Consider the following 20,302-nt stretch of genomic DNA (forward strand, 5'->3'; position numbering starts at 1 on the left):
GGCGTCTTTCACTTTCCGTAGTATTTACATCCGCGTAGCCAATATGGCGCCGGCTGATTAACTAGTTAGCTGGTACAGGCACTTTTTTGTTATTTGAAAGTCATGTTAAATGCTTTGGGTGGTGTATTTTAGATGGCACATATAGAAAAAATGTCAGAGTGTCTCAGAGGAGGCCAACATTTTGTTTTTGAAGTTACTAAAATGATAATTTCCTCACTGTGTGGTCAAACGGTCAGTTAGCACGGTTAGCTCGCCGTCGCTCCGGTATCCGGTCAGTCTGAAGGAGCCTCTCTCCGGACACATGACTGAGGTGGAGGAGCTGCGGCCCGTTCCCAGGGAGCGGGCCATCCTGGAGAGCTTCTTCACGCAGCTCGGCTTCTTCTCGTTCGACCGGGCCAAGGACTACGTGGAGAAGGAGAAGGACAGCAGCAAGAGCGCCGGGGCCATCTGGGCCGCTCTCCTGGCCGCGCTGGCTCACCTGGCGGCGGCGGAGAAGGCGTACCACAACATGACATTCCTGGGACAGAAGATGGGTAAATATAACGGTTTTCTTTACCTCTTTAAGTCTGAATCCGCTTTTCTATTTGTTTCCTTCTCGTGAACTTGTTTTTTAATCAATATTTAAATAAAGACTACCAAAAACCATATATAATGTCTTAAATAATTATAACTAAGCAGGCTTATCAAAAAAGTGGATATATTATATACCATATTTTGAACATGAATGAATTGAAGGCATAAAAAGTAACACAAATCTAACACCAGATGGCGCCGTGTCACAAGAAGCTTGCTGATTCAACCATTTAATTCTAACTCCACTTGTAGGCCTGTCACAATAACAATTTTTGCTAGACGATATTTTTCCAAAATATTATTGCCGATAAACGATATTATTGTCAATATTATTTTGATTTTTTCCCATTTTTTTCATTGATGTAATTAAATAAAATAAATAAAACAAAAAATATAATAAATTTAACAAACAAGAAAGAGAAAAAAAAATACAATGAAAATGAAATGGACTCTCTTTTAGAAAAAAATACATGTCAATAAAAATGACTAATACTTATCAAAAACAATAAAACATAGACCCTGTCTCTAAGGAAATAACTAAACTCCCCCCAAAAAAACAATAAAACTATAGCCTAAATATGGGGAGTTTATACAGTTCCTGAATTGTTCGTAACATGTACTTTTTCCCAGTCAATCAGTACTGTCTGTCAAACATTTTTAACATTTCTGGCTTTAACCGTATTGAAGGGCTGCATTTCTTTGGCAATGTAGCTGTCTTTGAGCGCCACCATTTGGCGCTTTTAATTCTATTTCCTTTGCCGACCAAAAGCCTCAGTAAGAGCGGATTGTCAAAGAACAAGGCTCCGCTGCACCTCCCCTTCTTCTTCTTCTTCGTCGCCACTATTTACAAACAAATGCGACATATCAGCTCGTTGGTGTTCATGAGCTCACACTTTGTTCATTCTGATAAAAAACAAAATATTCCCACACTGGGACTGTGGCAGGCTGCTTAAGAACCGTATCTTTGGTGCCATCACTCATATTAGTGTGTGTTTCCTCCTTACCCCTCAGGACGCTCGCTTCAGCTCTCTCCGTGTGTACGCGCGAGCAGCCCCATCTTCACCCCAAAGATCGCATTTTTGACAGATGCTCACTCCGCTATAAAAAATCGCTATAAATCCGCTAAATCCACTATAGAACCTATGCACCCCGATGTTAGGAAAGATAGACGTAGTGAGCCATCTTCTCATTCAGCCTCTTTGGACGAAAGAGAGGAGAAAAACAAACATGCATGCACGTGTCAGTTTATCGAGGCTGGCAAACTTACCGAGGACGTTTTTATTTATCGTTCGGTTAATTGATTTATTGATTGTCGTGACAGGCCTATCCACTTGTTTTTCTCACTCTAACCAGCTGTATCCCTGATCCTCTCCCTCTGCAGGGGGCCAGTCCTTCTTCAGCCGCAAAGACTCGATCCGCACCATCTACACCTCTCTATACAACGAGCTCAGGAAGGTGATGTCGATGGGGCGTCACAGCCAGCCGGGCTCCGCAGCCTACCTGGAGGACCTGCTGTCACACCTTTCTGAGCAGCTCTGCCACTTCACGCAGGCTCGCATGGAGATGGCCGACCTGTACGAGAAGATGCACTCGCTGGGCAGCCAGAAGAGCATCAACTCAGAGGAGCTGGTCACGATACTGGAGGCTGTCCTGCACAAATACAGCACCAAGTGTGTGACACATTTGAAGTTTCATCTTACACAAACGCCTGAGATGTCTTAAGACTCAGTAGATTCAATTTTTTTCACCAACAACAAACTTTTAAAATGAAAATTAGGCTCAATCATAGAAAGAATCACTCAAAAAGCATTTTTCCCTTAGTTAATTTTCCAGATAAAACTCAAGATTTCTGGTCTCCTGTTTTTGAAACCATCGCTTTCACCACCACTGCTGCTGGCTCTGACCTCGTTTCTAAAAACACAAAAGAAATTAGTGAGTTAAAAGCTGGAACTTGTTCAGTAGAGAGTGACATATTGAGGTTGGAGGAGGAAAACTTTTCGATTAAATTGGCCGACGCGTTGTTACGCCTTCTCCCTGGAGACGTGTCAGCAGAAATACGTCCTGCAGTCGTAGCAGGAACATAGACGCACGGCTGAGCTGTTGACAAAGCTGCAGCAGGTCGCAGTGTGACACAGCACACATCACTAAATTGACCGTGCACTGAGGGGTGAAGGTGATTTTCTCATGTGTAGACCTGCGGAGGGATATCGACCTCAAAAACAAGCTGAGGTTGCTTTTTGGATTTAAAAATATCCAATACATTTTCAGCCTGGGTGCCGCTTTTTTCTAGGAGTGACTTTTAGGTGTGAAATTACTTTTGAGGACAAAGGCTCATGCTGAAAGTTCCTTATTCCACTATCAGAGTCGCTCTGTCACTCAAAGCAACTTTTTGTCCTTGTAACAACCCAACCCTTAACGAGTCAGCGTTAAAACACTTAATGGGGTAACTTTTAGGAAACTGATAAATTCTCCCAAAAAAGGCGTATTTAAGCAGACCAAATAACAGAGGTTAAGCAAATGAAATCAATGAACTTTCACGAGACGGTGTTAAAATCAAACAAAAATTTACTCTGAAAGTGATCCTCCAGGATGGAACAAGTTGGGTCCTATCACAAGGTTTAGGGCAGAAATTACCCCTACAGCAGTGATTTTGTGCAGCAGAAGCCCAGAGCGCTCGCACCAAACACTCCCTCCCTGCTCCTCTGCCGGTTTCCTCTGCAGTCAGACGGGGCCATATTTTACTTGACCAAAAACACAAATAAATGGACTCCCACTGAAAAAATCTGATATGGGTCTGTATTCACGCTTTATTTAGAGAATTTTCAGCGCGTTACTTTCACACAAAAACACCGCTAAATGAGGCTCTAGTTCTCATCGTGTCTCTTCGTCCTGGCAGACTACCTGCGTTTGTTTATATCTGACACGCCGCGCGCGGACTGATACACTAAGCGGCCAGCGCCTCGTAGCCAGCTGTGGCTCTGCAGCGGAGGTAGCGCCGTTTTACGACACGATGAGAACTAGAGCATTATTTAGCAGTGTTTTTGTGTGAAAGTAACGCGCTGAAAATTCTCTAAATAAAGCGTGAATGCAGACAGATATCAGATTTTTTTGGTGGGAGTCCGTTTATTTGTGTTTTTGGTCAAGTAAAATATGGCCCCGTCTGAGTGCAGAGGAAACCTGCAGAGGAGCAGAGAGGGGGTGTTTGGTGCGCCCTGGGCTTCTGCTGCACAAAAACACTGCTGTAGGGGTAATTTCTGCCCTAAACCTTGTGATAGGACCCAACTTGTTCCATCCCGGAGTATCACTTTAATCAAAATCAAAGAACGCCTCGCCTGCGCACCTGGCGCGTAATGAAACTCAAACTTAAATATTTCCACAAACAGAGCCCCAAACACAGTCTTTTCCCTCTCTAAATAAAGCAAAAATGCCTTTCTAACGAAAATGATCCCTCTTGTCCTTTTAAAATGTCTTTCAGGCAGTTTGTGGGTCCATTTCCCAAACGAAAGCCGTAGTGAATCTTCTTAAGCCCGAAAGTAATCCACACCGGAAAAAAAAACCCAAAACCCCCACCAAAAAACATGATCGATCAACAGAAAAACACTGGTATACCAGGAAAAAAATGCAAAAATCCAACATTCTCACCACCCTGGAAACAACTTAAATCCACCCAGCCGCTGGTCTGTGCGCACTCCTGGTCCTAGGAAGCGATAATTCGAGGGATCCGTGGGGATTTAGCAGCACACCCAAGTAACCACCTCTGGGACGTTTATTTTAAGATCATTTCACCTTTGTTCAGTCAGTTTATTACTTTTTTCTATGTTCCCAGCCCTTTTCATCGGCACGCCTGTTTCATTGTCTTTTTCCCTCTCGATCTCCTCTCCACACAATCCCTGACGCCACGTCCTCCTTTTATAATTTCGTCCTTTTTTTTCTTTTCTTTTTTGACCATAAACCAAATCAGGAAACAATCAGGTACCCCGTCCTAACCTATACTTTTTTTTCTGACAAGGATTTACTTTCATTATGCTGAAATCCTTTCATTCACTTCATTAATCCCACTTTCATTCATTTCAATCACAACAACACTTCCCTCATTTAATCAAACTTTCCTTTTTGGTGACACTTTCACATCCTTGCTCTCTGACCTCCTCTTCCTCCCTCCACCAGGTTCCATCACCCGATCCTGGGTCGTGTGGAGGAGAGTTTCCAGACGGAGGTGGACGTAGTGACCCAGCTGCTGCGCTGCCAAGCTCAGATCTCAGAGTGGCACTTTCTCCCATCTCTGCTCAGCCTGCATGGCGCCAACTCCAAGATCACGGCCTGGGGTCAGCTGTTCCAGCGGCAGAAAGAAACACGTAAACATCTGTTCGGGAGTCAGTCCCAGAAGGCCGTGCAGCCTCCACACCTCTACACGTGGCTGCAGCGCTTCCAAGCGGCGCTCCTCGCCAAGTTCAGCTTCTACTTCCATGAAGCCCTGAGTCGACAGACGGCGCCCGCTGACATGAGAGCCCTGACCGCCCGCACCACGCTGGACTACCACGGCAAGATCTGCTCCTTCATCCGCAAACACGACGCCAGTAACGTGTCGCTGGTTTTCGATAACCGGGGCCTGGAAAGCTTTCAGGGACACGGCTACCACCACCCACACTCCTACAGAGAGGCACCAAAGGGTGTGGAGCAGTTCCCCGCCGTGGTGTCGCTGCCGTCAGGAGAGCGGCCTCTCACTCACTGGCCTAACGTCATCATGATGATGGGCGACCGTGCCGCTGAGCTCAACACTCTAGATAAGGTGGTCCACTTCTACGACGACAAAGTCCAGAGCACGTACTACCTGACCAGACCTGAGCCGCACTTCACTCTGGTGGTGATCTTCGACGGTAAGAAGTCGGAGAAGGATCTGCACATCGCCGCCTTCCTGCAGGAGATCTCCAGCTCTCTGAGGAACTCCAAACCCTTCAGCACCCTCAAACCAGGCTCAAAGGGTTGACACACGAGAACTCAAACCTGGTGCTGTGATGAAGATTCCCAAACTCTCTCAGACGAATCATCCAATCAGATTTTATTTTGTTCTAATCTCTGCACTGCGGTCCAACCAGCAGCTCTTTAATGCTGCTGCGAATCTAATTTTCCAGACCAAAGACGCACAATTTCATTTCCTCTGTGATTTTACTCTGATTGTTCAGTGTAAGAGTGGACAGACAGAATACTGCTGGTGCTTTAAGGGTTCTTTTATTTAAAATGGATCAAGTGTTTTAATTATTTTGGCATTAATAAATGTTTTTAACTTGTTTCCTTTCTGTTATGAGTTGATAGCTTGAAATGACTGAGATTCCTTCAAATAAAGCTTTGACATGATTGATTAATGTGAAACAAGTGAGCGCTGACTGGAGTCGTATTTTTCCTGAAATACAACAAACTTTAACTTTTAGTTCTGAATATAAACATCACACTGCAGGGAGAACCATTACAGGTGATGCATTCACTGACTGCAGGATATAATAGGAAGCAAAAGAAACTGGTGCATTCATCGACTGAAAAAAGACTCAACAAAACAAATATTGATGATCTGTCCAACTGCTCATTAACACAATATTCTAATCAGCCAATCACATGGCAGCAATTCAATGCATTTAGGCATGTAGACATTATCAAGATGATCTGCTGCAGCTCAAACCGAGCATCAGAATGGGAAAGAAAGGTGATTTAAGGGACTTTGAACGTGGCATGGTTGTTGGTCTGAGTATTTCAGAAACTGCTGATCTACTGGGATTTTAACCCACAACCATCTCTAGGGTTTACAGAGAATGGTCCCAAAAAGAGGAAATATCCAGTGAGCGGCAGTTCTGTGGGACAAAATGCCTTGTTGATGCCAGAGGTCAGAGGAGAATGGACAGACTGGTTGGAGCTGATAGAAAGGCAACAGTAACTCAAATAACCACTGGTTACAACCGAGGTCTGCAGAAGAGCATCTCTGAACACACAACACGTCCAACCTTGAGGCAGATGGGCTACAGCAGCAGAAGACCACACCGGGTGACCCTCCTGTCAGCTAAGAACAGGAAACTGAGGTTACAATTCACACAGCAACACCAAAACTGGACAATAGAAGATTGGAAAACGTTGCCTGGTCTGATGAGTCTGGATTTCTGCTCCACATTCAGATGGTAGGGTCAGAATTTGGCGTCAACAACATGAAAGCATGGATCCATCCTGCCTTGTATCAACGGTTCAGGCTGCTGCTGCTGGTGTAATGGTGTGGGGGATATTTTCTTGGCTCACTTTGGACCCCTTAGTACCAACTGAGCATGTTTTAAAGTCCACAGAAAAAAAAAAGAAGAAAAGTAAGGGGAAAAAGGAAGAAAGAAGAAAAAAGGGAAAAAAAAGGAAAATAAAAAGAAACAGAAGAAAAAAATGAAAAAGAAAAAAGAAAGACAAAAGGGAAAAAAGAAAGGGAAAAAGAGAGAAAAAAGGGTAAAAAAGAAAAAAGAAGAAAAGGAAAAACAAAAAAGGAAGAAAAAGAAAGAAAAAGGAAAATAAAAAGAAAAAAAGAAAAGGGAAAAAAGAAAAAGAAGAAAAAAAAGGAAAAAGAAAAAAGAAGAAAAAAGAAAAAAGGGAAAAAAGAAAAAAAGAAAGGAAAAAAAGAGAAAAAAGGAAAAAGTGAAGACAAAAGAAAAAAGAAAAAAAAAAGGGAAAAAAGAGAAAAAACAAAGAAAAAAGGGGAAAAAAGAAAAAAGAAGAAAAAAAGGAAAAACAAAAAAGGATGAAAAAGGAAAAAAAAGAAAAAAAAGAAAAAAAAAAGTCCACAGCCTACCTGAGTTGTGTTGCTGACCATGTCCATCCCTTTATGAGCACAGTGTACCCATCTTCTGATGGCTACTTCCAGCAGGATAACGCTCCATGTCATAAAGCTGGAATCATCTCAGACTGCTTTCTTCAACATGACAATGAGTTCCCTGTACTCAAATGTCCTCCACAGTCCCCAGATCTCAATCCAATAGAGCACCTTTGGGATGTGGTGGAACGGGAGATTCTCATCATGGATGTTCAGACGACAAATCTGCAGCAACTGTGTGATGCTGACATGTCAATATGGACCAAACTCTTCTGTAGTGATTTTAAATGGTGATGCGTTCAGGGTGTACACTCTTCTCGAGTTTTTCAAAGACGTGACAAAGCCGGTGTTTTACAGAACACACCTGGAGGTTTATTGAGTGTTCAAACCAAACATTTAGCGACATTTCATTTAGAGAAAGGTTCCATCAGTTAATGACTTGGTTTCTAATTTATTCCGATTTATTTATAATATAAATACAACACATTGATACAATCCATTTGGCTATATGAGCTCATCTTTAGGAAGCTCAGTTTTCAAATACGGCAACACTAACGGACAAAAACCATTTCCTTTATTATGAAACACATTCAAAGAAACCTCCCTTTTTGAGTTAAAATGCACCAACATGTTATGATGCTACATGCCAAGTACACGATCCTATACATCAAAGTGCAATGTCACAATGGGTTAATGCTAGAATTCATAATTCAGTAAATCTACTAAACACTTTATGATTATTTCATTCAGAGTGCTGCTGCTCTTCGTTTCAGGACATGCGTGAGTGGATTCACAACTTCCCCCCAAAAAAGACAAGGATTAAAAAAAAGGCACTTTCACATACACACACACACAGGCACACACACACACACACACAGATGTGCACCCATCTCTGCACGTCATGTCTCATTTGGATCACCACGCTCACAGAAAGTTACCAGCCCGTCAGAGGCCACATTCAGTGTGCTGTTCAAGTGTTTTACTATTTTTTTGGGCGTTTACACACAAAGCCCCACCCTGTTAGCTTATTGTGAATTTAAGGTTAACTAGTGACTTCAGTGACTTCACAAGCAGGTAAACTATTATCCCAACACACACACACACACACATAGAAAGTGGCATGCTTTTTGCACTCGTTTGTCCCCCCCAAACTTGCGCTCGCGTGTTCTGGCACTCAAGGCAGGCATGAATAATCTATCATCTATCACTATTCTAGTACTTCTGCACTTACAAGAGAGCAGAACAAGGGCAGGCAAGCAGGACACACACTCTCCTCTCCTTCTCTCACACTCACACACACACAGGAACAAAATCATACACCTACCATCCCAGAAAAAGTTCTGTCCAAGCCCTCCCTCCACCTCCCAACTCACCCTGTTTGAAGCTCCATCTGGGCGCAGGTTTTTCTCCAATAAAACACAAGAGAAGGCTGTTAAAAAAGTTAAGCGCGCCGCCGAACGAGCGGCACGCCGAACATTCAATAAGATGGCTGAACAGTCGTTTAAATACTGGAAACATTCAGGTTTAAATAATGTGAGTTTGGTGTCACTGACGACCTCAGGAGGCGTTTCGTGGTTTGAGGTGTACAAGTGAGCTTAGCAGCTGAAACAGAATAGAAAAATAAATTATAATCAGTCACACATATTGTTGAGACGTTGTTTTTGTGTCCTCTCTTCCTCAGCGAGTCTCTCGTCACAGATACAGCAGCCGATCGTGATAGTCTCTAAAAAAACACCTCGACAGCCTCCTCTTCTTCTTCTTCTTCTTCTTCTTCTTCTTCTACCGTCATGACAGTACAGCCAACATTCACGTCACTTAAAACTACATTTTTACTGGAGCTGAACTACACTCCCCACGTTTCTTTCTTCATATACAGGTCAGGAAGCTCCGCCCACGCTGGCTCCTGTGTCTCTTTATCAGCAGTTCTTTTAGCTAACCTTTGATAAATGCTTCGATACATGGAGAAAGGAAACTCCTACACACCAAGAGAGTACACACCAACCTGACGACACATAAATATCATGGCATATCATATCATAGGTCATGTCATATATTAGAGTTATTACTACATTAAAACCCTTCTGTTCCTTCCTACCCTTTCTACCCTCATTTGTTTTGATTATAAACACTAAGCAGTACCCTGATCTCCTCGTCTGGCCCATTTTTGGCCCGGGTAGGCCTGATTCGGCCTTTCACAATCGGCCTGGTTTGGCTCACATGGTGCAGGATTTGTCCAGCGGCGAGGGGAGAGGTGGAGTGCTGCTCTTAGGTGGGACCACAGGTTTAGGACGCAGAGCAGGAGGCCTCAAGGGGGCGCCGATGCGAGCGGCCGCAACGGGTTTGAAGGACCCCAGGGCGTCAGGGGACGGGTTGGTCGGCCTTGGAGGTCCAGGTGGAGGTCCGGGGAGTGGGCTGATGGGGCTCAGAGGACTCAGGGGGCTCGGGGTGCCGGGTGTACCAGGAGTGCCGGGGGTCCCAGGGGTGCCGGGGGTTCCGGGTGTGCCTGGGGTGCTGGGGGTGCTGTGTGGGGAGGGGGACTCAGAGGAGCAGGTGGTGATGGGGCCGTTCTTCACCTGCTCAAGAGTGTCCAGCACCACGTCGGGAGCCGGCCGGCAGCCCTGCCGCTCCAGCTGCCTGAGCTCCCCCAGAGCCACCGTCACCGTCTCTTCGATGTCCTGAGAGAGGAAGAGGAGGAAGAGGAGGAAGAGGAGGTGCAAGCTGAGCAGATCTTAACTTCTTTTCTCTGTTTTCAACTCATTTAAGGTCCTTTTATACTTTTACTGAGACAGAACAGTCTGTGCATCAGATCTGGGATTTAACCAATAAGCAAAACATTCTCCTTCTCTTTCCTCTTCTTCTCCTGTGTTCTTTGTTTTTGCACCAAAACCCCAAATCTGCTTCCTTATAAGTCTAAACTTACTTGGCAGTTGCTTAAATCCTTTCTGTAATACAGGATTGCTGCACAGTTTAGGACATGAAACACCTTTTCATTTCTTTTTCCAACGCCACCAAACCCCATTCAGAAAAACAGTGATTTTACCATGCAGAACACATGAGATGCCTGTTGAATAAGTCGGTTATTTTATGCAATTATGTCTTCAGAGATATCAAAATAATGATCCAATCTGACAGTTTTATGCACCAAAGTCACACAAAGACACAAACAAACTAGTAAATTAAGGCAGAAGTAGAGCTGCTGTGTTTTGTGTTCTTTACGATAAAATTAGTGTTTTTGTGAATGGGGTTTGGTGGGGGCTTTGAAAAGAGGATTGAAACAGCTGTAATAAGCATCTTACTCTTAACAAAAAGGTCTGTGCATGAAGGAATATTACTCATGATGCTGTCAGACTCTTATTATAACAATCTGAGCCTGTTATTAGCTATTAAATTAGTAAATGTGTGTTTTTAATCAGGTGCGTGTACACAGCAAACATTACAGCCTGTTTTGTGGCGGCAGGTTGAAGCCGACTTTAGCAGAATTCATTAACTTTTTGCACCTTTTCGTCATTTAAAATCTTAAAAATGTTAAAAAAATAAATTTTATAAAAAGCAGGTTGACCCTTTATTAGAATAAATACGGTAAGTATATCATATCTGTGTGTACCTGTGCCAGTGTATCAGGATCCATCCCTCTGGATCGGTGAGAGTCGCTGAAGCCGTGCTGCCCGCTGCTCGAGCGCCGGATGGGCGTGTCCTCCGGCCTCCTCAGCGAATCATGTCGGCTCACCGTCATGGTCACGGCTGCAGCAGAGCGGCGGCGGCGCTCAGGGCTGTCCAGAGGCGGAGTCATACCCTGCCCTCGTCCCAGCAGCAGCTCCCTGGGACTGAAGTGACCCGTCACGGGCGGGGAACTCCGCTCCATGACCCCCCCATTGCCGTGGCAGTGACTGTCGTTAGAGCGGCCGAGGGGGCGGCGGAATAAACCGTCGGTTCGCTTCCTCCTGTGACTGTTGGAAAGACGCACGAAGACTTTAAGCTGATGGTGATAACGCATGATGGGTTAAATCTAAAGGATGAAGATGAATCTCCTCTGTAGCTCTAAAACAAGCGTTTACATTTATATTTATGTCTTTACTCAAACAATATTCCTTTGACATTAATCCATAAATTATAAAATGAGCCACAGAAATCTTCATGACCCAAATGTAAAACACGGTAATTCACTTTTCATGCACGTGGCGCGCTCTTCACATTAAAACAATACTATCCTTCAGCTGGAAGAGCCCTGAAACAATGGAGGGTTATTTTTACCCCTCTTTCTACTTGTAGAAGTCTCCAGTCGACTCAAATCAAATGAAGAAACTTTCAAAGCTTCTTAAATATGCAGAGGAGTTCCACACACATGATGGCATGCCAGCTCGCTGCTGTGTAATGATGCACAAAGTCAGCTGGGGAGGTTTGTGGGAGCACAAAAAATGGGCTCCAGCACGCGATGAAAGCAGAGATGATGGTTCTGGATGATGAAGGAGGTTGTAGACTTTTTGGCTCACTGGTTACTAGTTAGAGAAGTGTATGGATATTTTTATCTCAGGCTTTAATTTGATGTCTAATAGGAAGAAGTTTGGGATTTGCCTCAGTAGATTGTTCCTGTATTGTTTTGAAAACATCACCGATCGGATCCCAACAGAGATATACCTTTTTGTTGGGGATTAAACGGCTATTTTTAACCTTTTCTGCCTTCAGAAATCTCCAGACTCCATTAAGGAAAAACAACAGGGACAACCTGAGTGGCTGGTTCCTATTCCCGGTTCCTATTACTTGTGGTAGCTGTTGACTAGTAGCTAACATGGTCTGCTTTAAAATAAAGAAAACACTTTTTTAGTGTCTATTTGTTCTTAAAAGTAGGGTCTGCAGGAATTATAATGTCAATTTTTACAAGAATAATTCTGCTGAATCTTTTTGTATGAGCCTCTATACATGTGTGTCAGTGTCTGTGTCTGCATCAACCCCTTCCTCTGCCTGTGTGTTGATGTTTTGGTTGTGTCCGGACGTTTCTGGGCACTGAGTTGGCATGGCAACATCAGCCAATGACATCGCACCCAGTGAAAAAGTGATTTTACAAGTTGATGATAGCAAGTGGAAGAAGCTAATCCGAGCGGCTACGATAGTGGACATAGCAGGGAGGAAGAAAAACACAACCAAAGTGAAACAAAATACCAAACAAATAAAGCATTTTCCTAATCAAAGGTAAAACTTGCCTGGACTTGAGAGCAGAAAGGGACAAAGAGCGCCACAAGTTAGCTTTCTGCTAACCAGGTATGTGTCAAAAATCCGTGGTTTGCTTGTGCTTACATGCTAAGTCAGGTGCACGGCTCTCGAGTCTCTCCGATGTAGAAACGCGATGCTACAGGTGGTTGCTAGGCTAGTGAATGTGTTCACGTAGCTACAGTTAGAGGTAGCAGCCAAGGAGGAGGAGTCCAGTTAACAAGGAACCAAAATTCTTGTGGACCCTACCTTTAAAGAGGGGGTAAAATGTTTTTTTTTTTAAGTCGTTATTTCAAGCTCAAGAAAATCTTTATTTTCTATCTGGTGTTTTAAAAAACCTTTGTTTCAGGCTCAGTCTGAAACACTTTGTTTTAGCTGCTGTCTCTTTAAGACTCCCTGCTTCACGAACCCCTTCGCTCTGATTGGCCAGCCCTTTGGAGGCCTGTAAAAAGGGGTGGAGCTATGAACAGACATTGGAGTTTGAGACCTTCCCCTTCAATGTGTCATGAAGCAAGTGAGAGATTCTTATGTGAGGATCTTATACTCTTTTTTTTCTAACAGTATTTTTTTAATTACCTTTATTTAATTTTCCCTCATAAGGAATCAGTTTTAATGCTTAAGGTCTATTGTTTTTTGATTCTCAGATGAAAAATGTTTTCCATGATGCACAGACTCTCGTGGATCAGCTCTCTATCTTTGGAAACCCGGCTCATGGTTTTTGTTAGACGTGCATTGTGCGGAGCGTCAGGAGGAAGTGAGTCACATGAGAAGCAGCTGTGATGACACTCGGATGATGCTCGCAGGTATTTTTAGAGGTGACAGAGCGAGCTGTAAAATGACTTTCATATATTTTCTGCCGCTGAGAGCAGCCCTCCCTCCTCTGGTGATAATGGAAGCTGTCTTACATGACAGACCTGTTGTAGGTCTCTGGTGGTCTGATATCAGTCGGGGAGCTCAGCTCGCTCCTCGATCGCTTGTCGTCCGTGCTGCTGCTTCCTCCGTCGCTGTCCGCCTTGGTGCTGAGCGTGTCGGACATGGCGTCGGCCCTGAAGACAGACAGCACACGCTCTCAATCAGGACGTATCAGTGAGGGAACAGGAGAGCTGAACCAACACAAAACACCAATCATCAATTAAGTGATCAATAGCAGGCGGTTAGTGAGTGTCTCAGTCCATGAAGTCCGTTAATCAACAAGGTGTGCAGTTCGGTCGGCCACAAATCCACTCACATCCATCACGGCTGCTCGTCAATGATTCAAATGAGACACTGAAGGTACTGAGGAGGTTTACAGCTCTCACACTGTTATTTCTCCACACCTGTGTTCTTCTCTGAGCCTTACAACAAATAATTAATGTTTTAAATGATCAAAAAAAAACGAATATGGCATTTACCTCGACTTCAAATAAACTTCACCTTCAATTTTTTTTTTTAAGTGGCTCTTATGACCTTGAATCATTTTCTTTTATAATATTTTTGCCCCTTGTTTCAGCTCAACTCATTCTGAATTAATACCCTGAAATTTAAAGATGCATAATTTTGAACACAACCTCATCAACACATCATCGTGGAGCAGTGGATCTCAAATACGCATGGGTACTTTCGGAGGTAAGCAAGGTTAAAAAATGTATAATCAAAATGTCTGTTTTTGGAAAAATATGCTTTTATTTTTAAAAAAATATTTTTTAACTGAAATTTTAAAGATTAATAATAATAATAATAATAATAATAATAATAATAATAATAATAATAATAATTATTATTATTATTATTATTATTTATTTAATTAATTAATTAATTATTTTTTTCTAATACAGTTAACAAGAAAAGACTGAAATTAAGGATTTAAATTTGAATTTTTTTGACCAGGCTGTAAATATGCTTTTCAGCCAAAAAAAGACTTTTTTTGGGGGGGGGGTGTATATATATATATATATATATATATATATATAATAATGATAATAATAATAATAATTTTGCTTATGAATTTTCTGAAAAAATATGATTATGATGAATTTGCGCCCATAATTTGCAGCCCACCCAAGGCATTTTACATTTTTTGTGGGGAGAAATTAGCCAACTGTAGCATGAAGCCAGGATATTTTCTGCTGCATTTTTGTTTTCAGCAAATTTTGGGATCCATATAGAATTCTTCTGCATTTTAATTAAATTTGAAATAAATTTTTTGTGTGTGCCCTACTTAAAGAAAAGGACACACCTTTAAGTGAGAGCACACCTATGGAGGAAGACGGTCGTCTTTGTCATACTTGTGTTCAAATGATTAGAGAAAAACAAACTTTTTTGTTTAGCAATAAAATTTGGATCTCTTTAAACTTAAAGAACTACATCTCACTGGATTTATTTTGGATGAAGCCTGCATGTTGGACGATCTGTTCCTGTTTTCCCAAAGTTTTTTGCTGCTTTACAAATCTTTTATTCAAAATTAAGTTTACGTCTTTTGTGTGGAAATAATATTTACTTATCGGCTCTGTTTGAGAACAGCCCTTTATTTTGATATCAAAGAGGACCCTTTGAGTTGACAGTTATTTCTACGTGCACAAATCTTTTCTTTTAACACACCTTTAGTTATTTTTATTTTATAGCTGATGTAGTTATAATGTTTACACCAAAGTTATTGTTGATGAAGTATATTACATAAATCAGGTACAGCAGCACAGCGCTGTGTTCTTCGTCTTTTTCTCCAACCAAACTACTGTCCTAAAGTGTATTTAGTCTTAGTCATTTTTGGCGCCCCCTGTGGACAAAGTGTTGCTGCTTTCTTTAAACAGTCTAATGTATCACTCACTCTGGATTTGTCTGGGTAAAATAACTCTGGCTTTTTCTCCGGTGCTTTCTCCTGTGGTAAATACAGACATGTAGAAGATAAACCGTCATGTAGCTGATGATCATATTTGCATTTATAGATCCTACAGAGGCCACTTTATTAATGTCAGCCTGTTTTATAACCAGCTAAAGGCGCCCCACAGGGACTTTAATTAATCAGGCGTTGGCGTCATCTCTGCATTTTTTTCCTGGGGTTTGAATCCAAAGACACAATTGAACCAAAATATCTGAACTTATTTCAGACACACTGGGAGAACAACACTCTGCACTCGCCTGTCCTTCACCACGATGTACTGATGAGGCACCAGGCCGTGGTTGCCGTTGAGCCGCCCCTCCCACCAGTCATGTGACGCCCGCTGGTAGAGCTGCAGGGACGCTCCCTTCTTGAAGGAGAGCTCGCGACCCGACCGGCCCACGTAGTCGAACCTGGCCACCGCCTCCACAGCCTCACCCTCTGCCAGAGAGAGGAGACGATCAGAGAGGGGGAGGAGGGTGGAGATGGGAGACGGAGATTAGAGCCAGGCATGGAAACGGAGGTGAACATGAACCTGTCAATCACACGTCTCTGAGGATTAACTCTCCAACCAATCAGAACAGAGCATCGGAAAACGCTCATTCTATTAATTCCACTATAAAGAGACGCAAAGATAAAGGGTGTGGAGGGAAGAGGGAGGGAGGGAGGGAATGTGAGATGTCTCCATGGCTGCTGTTGCCGTAGCAACCCTTCTCCACCAGGAGATGGAGGGATGGGATTGTGGGGGCGATTGTGTGAAGGTCAGGGGTCAAGCGTACCCTCGTCGCTGGTCTGGGTCTCGGTGCCGCCGTCGGGCTCGGCCTCCTCCAGCGCCCCCGGCTCGCTGAACGGACTCTCGCTGCAGGGGGGAGGAGAAGAAGAAGAGGTGTGAGGTGCTGAAACTTGTACACACACTGTCCATTCAGAGCAGGAACAAAGGGAGGAGGACGCTCGCGCAGATGGAGACAAGGCTGCTATTCAGAGTCTGAGGAGGTTTATGCAACAATGCAGCTTCAGCAGAATGTCGGGGAGAGGAGATCAGCTCAAAGTGCACAGAGAGGGGAGAGCAAAAACTGCAGGACAGACTCCGGTCTGACCAACTAAAGAGGGTCTCAAACCTCTGTCTTCAGATCCTCAAACCCTTCTCCCTTACTAAACTCCTGAAAACATTTTAAAGCATGAAAAAAGTAGAAGCAGTGCCAAACTTGGGGCTACAACAGCAAGCCTCCAGCTGCTCCTGTTTGCAGGGAACCGATCAAATATTCTGCAAACTCCGATATGAAAGACAGCTTAAAAATTTGACTGAAAATACTGGAAACATTTTGCTTCTACCACCAGGAAATGCGGGAAGCCAAGCAACAAATAGCCTCCTTACATGGGGCGCACCCTTAAACTGTGAGGCTGATGGCGTCCTTCTATCAGGTTTTACATCAAAGCTGGTTTAGTTTTAGATTCCCCCAAAAAATAAGAATAAAAGGACTTGATTCAAGATCAGATTTGGAGCCTTTGGCGGGTTTATTTAGGATGCAAAGCACGGTTCACATCCCTAAAAACAAACAAAGATCCTCAACAAGGTCAAGGTGTGTGTGTGTGTGTGTGTGGACACTTCTTTGGTACCACGTTTTGCTCTCTACAGAAAACACTAGATTCACTAGATTCCCCGACTTGTCCCTGACTTCTCTCCAGTTTCATCAAACTTTATCTTGTTTAATTTGTTTAAATTAAATTCCAGACTTCTTGTTTTGCAATTCACAAAAAATATTTTCCCAGAAAGTCTAAACCATCCTATTTATATATTATATATTGTTATATTATTTTATTTATTTATGTATGTACACATTAAATCATCTTACCCGTTAGTATTTTTAGTATTTCTTATTTTTATTTATTTATTTTTAATTAATTAATTAATCGCTTTTTTAGCTTTAGCTCTTGTGTTTCCTTATTTTAATTCAAGATGGTGTTTGCTCAGTCCTCTGATTCTAACTCTGTTTTCTGTCAGAATTTCCTTTTTATATCTTTGTGTGTGTGTGTGAATGTGGTTTGGGGGAGGAGGGATTGCGGGGTCTTATGTTTTCTTTTTTTTTCCACAATTATGCAATTTTCTGCTTTTCATTCCAGTTCTTGTTATTTCATTTTATTTATTTATTCATTTAATTATTTTTAATCATTTTTATTTTTTTGTAAAACACTTTGTATTACAAAGTCCTGTTTGAAAAGTGCCGTATAAATAAAGTTTGATTGGTTGATATATCTAAGAATATATCTGTCATATCTTCGTGGTAAAATCTGATGGGGTCATGACTCCAAAGAAGTGAAGTCACTGATGAATACCTTAAAATCATTCACGAATTAGATCAGGTTCATCATTTAGAAGATAAACTCAGTCTAAAAAAAACATATTTTTAAGTTTATACATCATCACAGTCATCAAAAGTGAATTCAGTTGATTTTGGCGCCCCCTGAGGACAAAGTGATGGGTCTTAAAACTCAATCAGATCTTGTTTCTGTAGATGTGGCTTTCACTGCAATGCCCATCAGAGTTACTGACATCCTTGAAAATACTTTTTCCAATCAATTATTAAAAAAAAATCCCCAAAATTGGCACAGTGGTCACGTGACCTGAGCCATGCCTCTGATTGGACAATCAAACGATCCTAATAACTTCTAAACCGCTGGGTTAGAAAAAAAATTTATTCACCATACAGTCTGTGCCAATAGTGAAATCAGTGTTTTAGACCCAAGCTGTTCTTTGAACCAGGCTGTAAATATGTTTTTAATGCCTTTAAAGTCTTTTTTAAAAACTGGGTGTGTACATGACTTCCTGTCTTTCTGCAGCCAGCCTCAAGCGGATTCTTCACGAACAGCGAGTTTTAGCACTTCAGCATAGGCTTCATTTTTACTAACTGGATGTTGTCCCTTGAAACTGATCCACTGAGAATTTAGGGACTTATACTTCCAAAAAAGAGTGCTGTTTTTGATGCAAACAGATCTTGTGAAAGTGAAAGCATCAACATTTTATTTTAAGTTTTCCTCAAATCTGGTCTGAAACAAGTTCAAAGGCTCTAAGATTTCAAAGATCTAAGATAAAGAAGTTTATTTTCAATGATACGCCACAAAAACCCAGAAAATATGATAATTATTTCTCCAAAAATGACTATGTTTTTGGTGCAAGTTGAGTAAATATTGCCACGACTGACTGCAATGTCACTCAGAAGGGCAGAACAACTTCCTTTTCCTTTTTTGTTGATTAGCAAAAATCACAGATAATGATATACAGTTAAATCAAACTTTCTGATTTCAGTGTTTCATCTCTGTTTCTTTATCTGAGTAATTTCTCAGAAAAAAAACACATTTTTAATTCAATTCACCTCACGCAGTCTTTCCTCCCTTTCAACTCTCCTGGCGAGGCTTCGTCTCCTTTTTGTCTTTGTCCTGCTTAATGTCCGTGTCTATTACAGATCATATCTGCTAATTTCCTGACAGATTAAATGTCAACCGGAACGAAAAGAGGAGCACAGAGGAGGTTTTATTCCCAACCTCCTGGTGTAAGCCTGCTTCAGTTTCAGCGACAAACTTTGAGGGAAGGAATCAGAGTTCAGGAGGTTAATCTCAGCGAAAAAGGTCACACAGAGGAGGCGTGATAACTGAGACACGTAACGAGATGAAAACGATCAGCTGACTCTCACCAGTACTGGTCTCCAGTCATGCACTTCTCGTAAACGGGTCCTGGCAGCTCCTTGGTGTCGGGGAAGATGTTGTCGTGGTTCAGGATGACCGTTTTGATGACCTCGTTAACGTGTGCCTGACAGGCCACCTGGTCCAGAGTCTCAGGTGTGGGCAGGAGGGTGGGGCCGAAGACGATGGCGAGGTTCCCAGCATCCATCATGTTTTCATCGCTGTACTGAGAGAGACTGGGAAAGGGGAGACATCAAGATAAGATTTCAGATTCAAGATTTGACGTTTCTCTTTTTTTCTCTTCTTTTTCTTTAAAGGTCCCATATTATGCAAAAATCACTTTATTAAGTCTTTTAGTGAAATTTGTGGGTCTTTGGCTTTCCTCCCGGCTCACAAAATGTGATATTTAATGACCAAACCTGTACTTAGTAGTGCTTGTGAATGTAAAATCCTGACCTAAAATGAGCTGTTTGGATTTTGGGGATTTGCCGATGTCAGCGATTCCCTTTTTTTTGACCAATGAGGAGCAAGTCTGACCTGATTGGTCCACTGGAGCAGATACCCCCGAACCCCCTCCTGACCGACTCCTCACTGCTCTGTTTTTGGCTGTAAACAGCCACATAATTCCATGCACAAGCTTCCCATCTCAGAAGAAGACAGACTAAGTGTCTAGAGTTCATTTATCAGGAAATGTTCCAGCTACACTCAGTAAAACTGTGCATGTGTGTGCTAGTCACTTCACAGCCGACTGCTTTTCCAACTTTGGACAGTCCAACAGAGGGCTAGCCAATAGACTGGTCCTGAATCCAGGTGCATTACCAACCATCCTCCAACAAACCTCCGACCCTGGAAATGTGAGTATTTTAAATGCTGTGTGCTGTGGGGCAGATGTTTTCCTCAGTGTCCCCCTGTCTCTGTGTTAGCTTCAGGTTGCTAACTTTAGCTGCAGTTAGCCTGTTGTTTTAGCCTGTAATGTTACGGTAAACGAGCTTCTCTGTTTTCTAAACATTGTGCACTCGGAGCTCGTGGCGCCGCTCTCAGTGACGTGGAAGAGCGGGGCGGTATCAGCGCTGGCTCATTTACATATGAAGGTCACGCCCACTAAATCAGAGCGTTCTGAACAGAGGGGCTATGAGAGCCTGGAAACAATGCTGCTGTGC

The 20,302-nt window shown here is 42.6% G+C and overlaps 2 protein-coding genes across 3 annotated transcripts in view; one reads left to right on the forward strand and one right to left on the reverse strand.

Moving 5' to 3' along the window:
• Positions 1-228: 228 nt before the first annotated feature.
• kics2 (KICSTOR subunit 2) lies at positions 229-5,969 on the forward strand. Its single transcript, XM_074698339.1, has 3 exons — positions 229-533; positions 1,955-2,243; positions 4,741-5,969. Exons 1-3 carry the CDS (start codon positions 302-304, stop codon positions 5,558-5,560), a joined length of 1,341 nt encoding a protein of 446 aa, XP_074554440.1. The 5' UTR covers positions 229-301; the 3' UTR covers positions 5,561-5,969.
• A 1,798-nt stretch (positions 5,970-7,767) lies between these two features.
• Positions 7,768-20,302, reverse strand: part of srgap1b (SLIT-ROBO Rho GTPase activating protein 1b) — a 47,871-nt gene continuing 35,336 nt past the window's right edge. The window contains exons 18-23 of one of the 2 annotated variants that reach the window (XM_074697909.1): positions 19,154-19,378; positions 16,244-16,323; positions 15,725-15,905; positions 13,525-13,656; positions 11,010-11,352; positions 7,768-10,080 (exon numbers count right to left, since the gene is read on the reverse strand). In XM_074697909.1, the coding sequence (XP_074554010.1) occupies positions 9,619-10,080; positions 11,010-11,352; positions 13,525-13,656; positions 15,725-15,905; positions 16,244-16,323; positions 19,154-19,378 (1,423 nt within the window). In that variant the 3' untranslated portion in view covers positions 7,768-9,618. Of the gene's footprint in view, positions 10,081-11,009; positions 11,353-13,515; positions 13,657-15,724; positions 15,906-16,243; positions 16,324-19,153; positions 19,379-20,302 lie in introns of both variants that reach the window. The other variant, XM_074697908.1, reaches the window with a different exon arrangement.

The sequence above is a fragment of the Halichoeres trimaculatus genome, unplaced genomic scaffold (genome assembly GCF_033239565.1).
Source record: "Halichoeres trimaculatus isolate MK-OKI-2021-1 unplaced genomic scaffold, fHalTri1.1 fHalTri1_scaffold_21, whole genome shotgun sequence".
Classification (NCBI taxonomy): domain Eukaryota; kingdom Metazoa; phylum Chordata; class Actinopteri; order Labriformes; family Labridae; genus Halichoeres; species Halichoeres trimaculatus.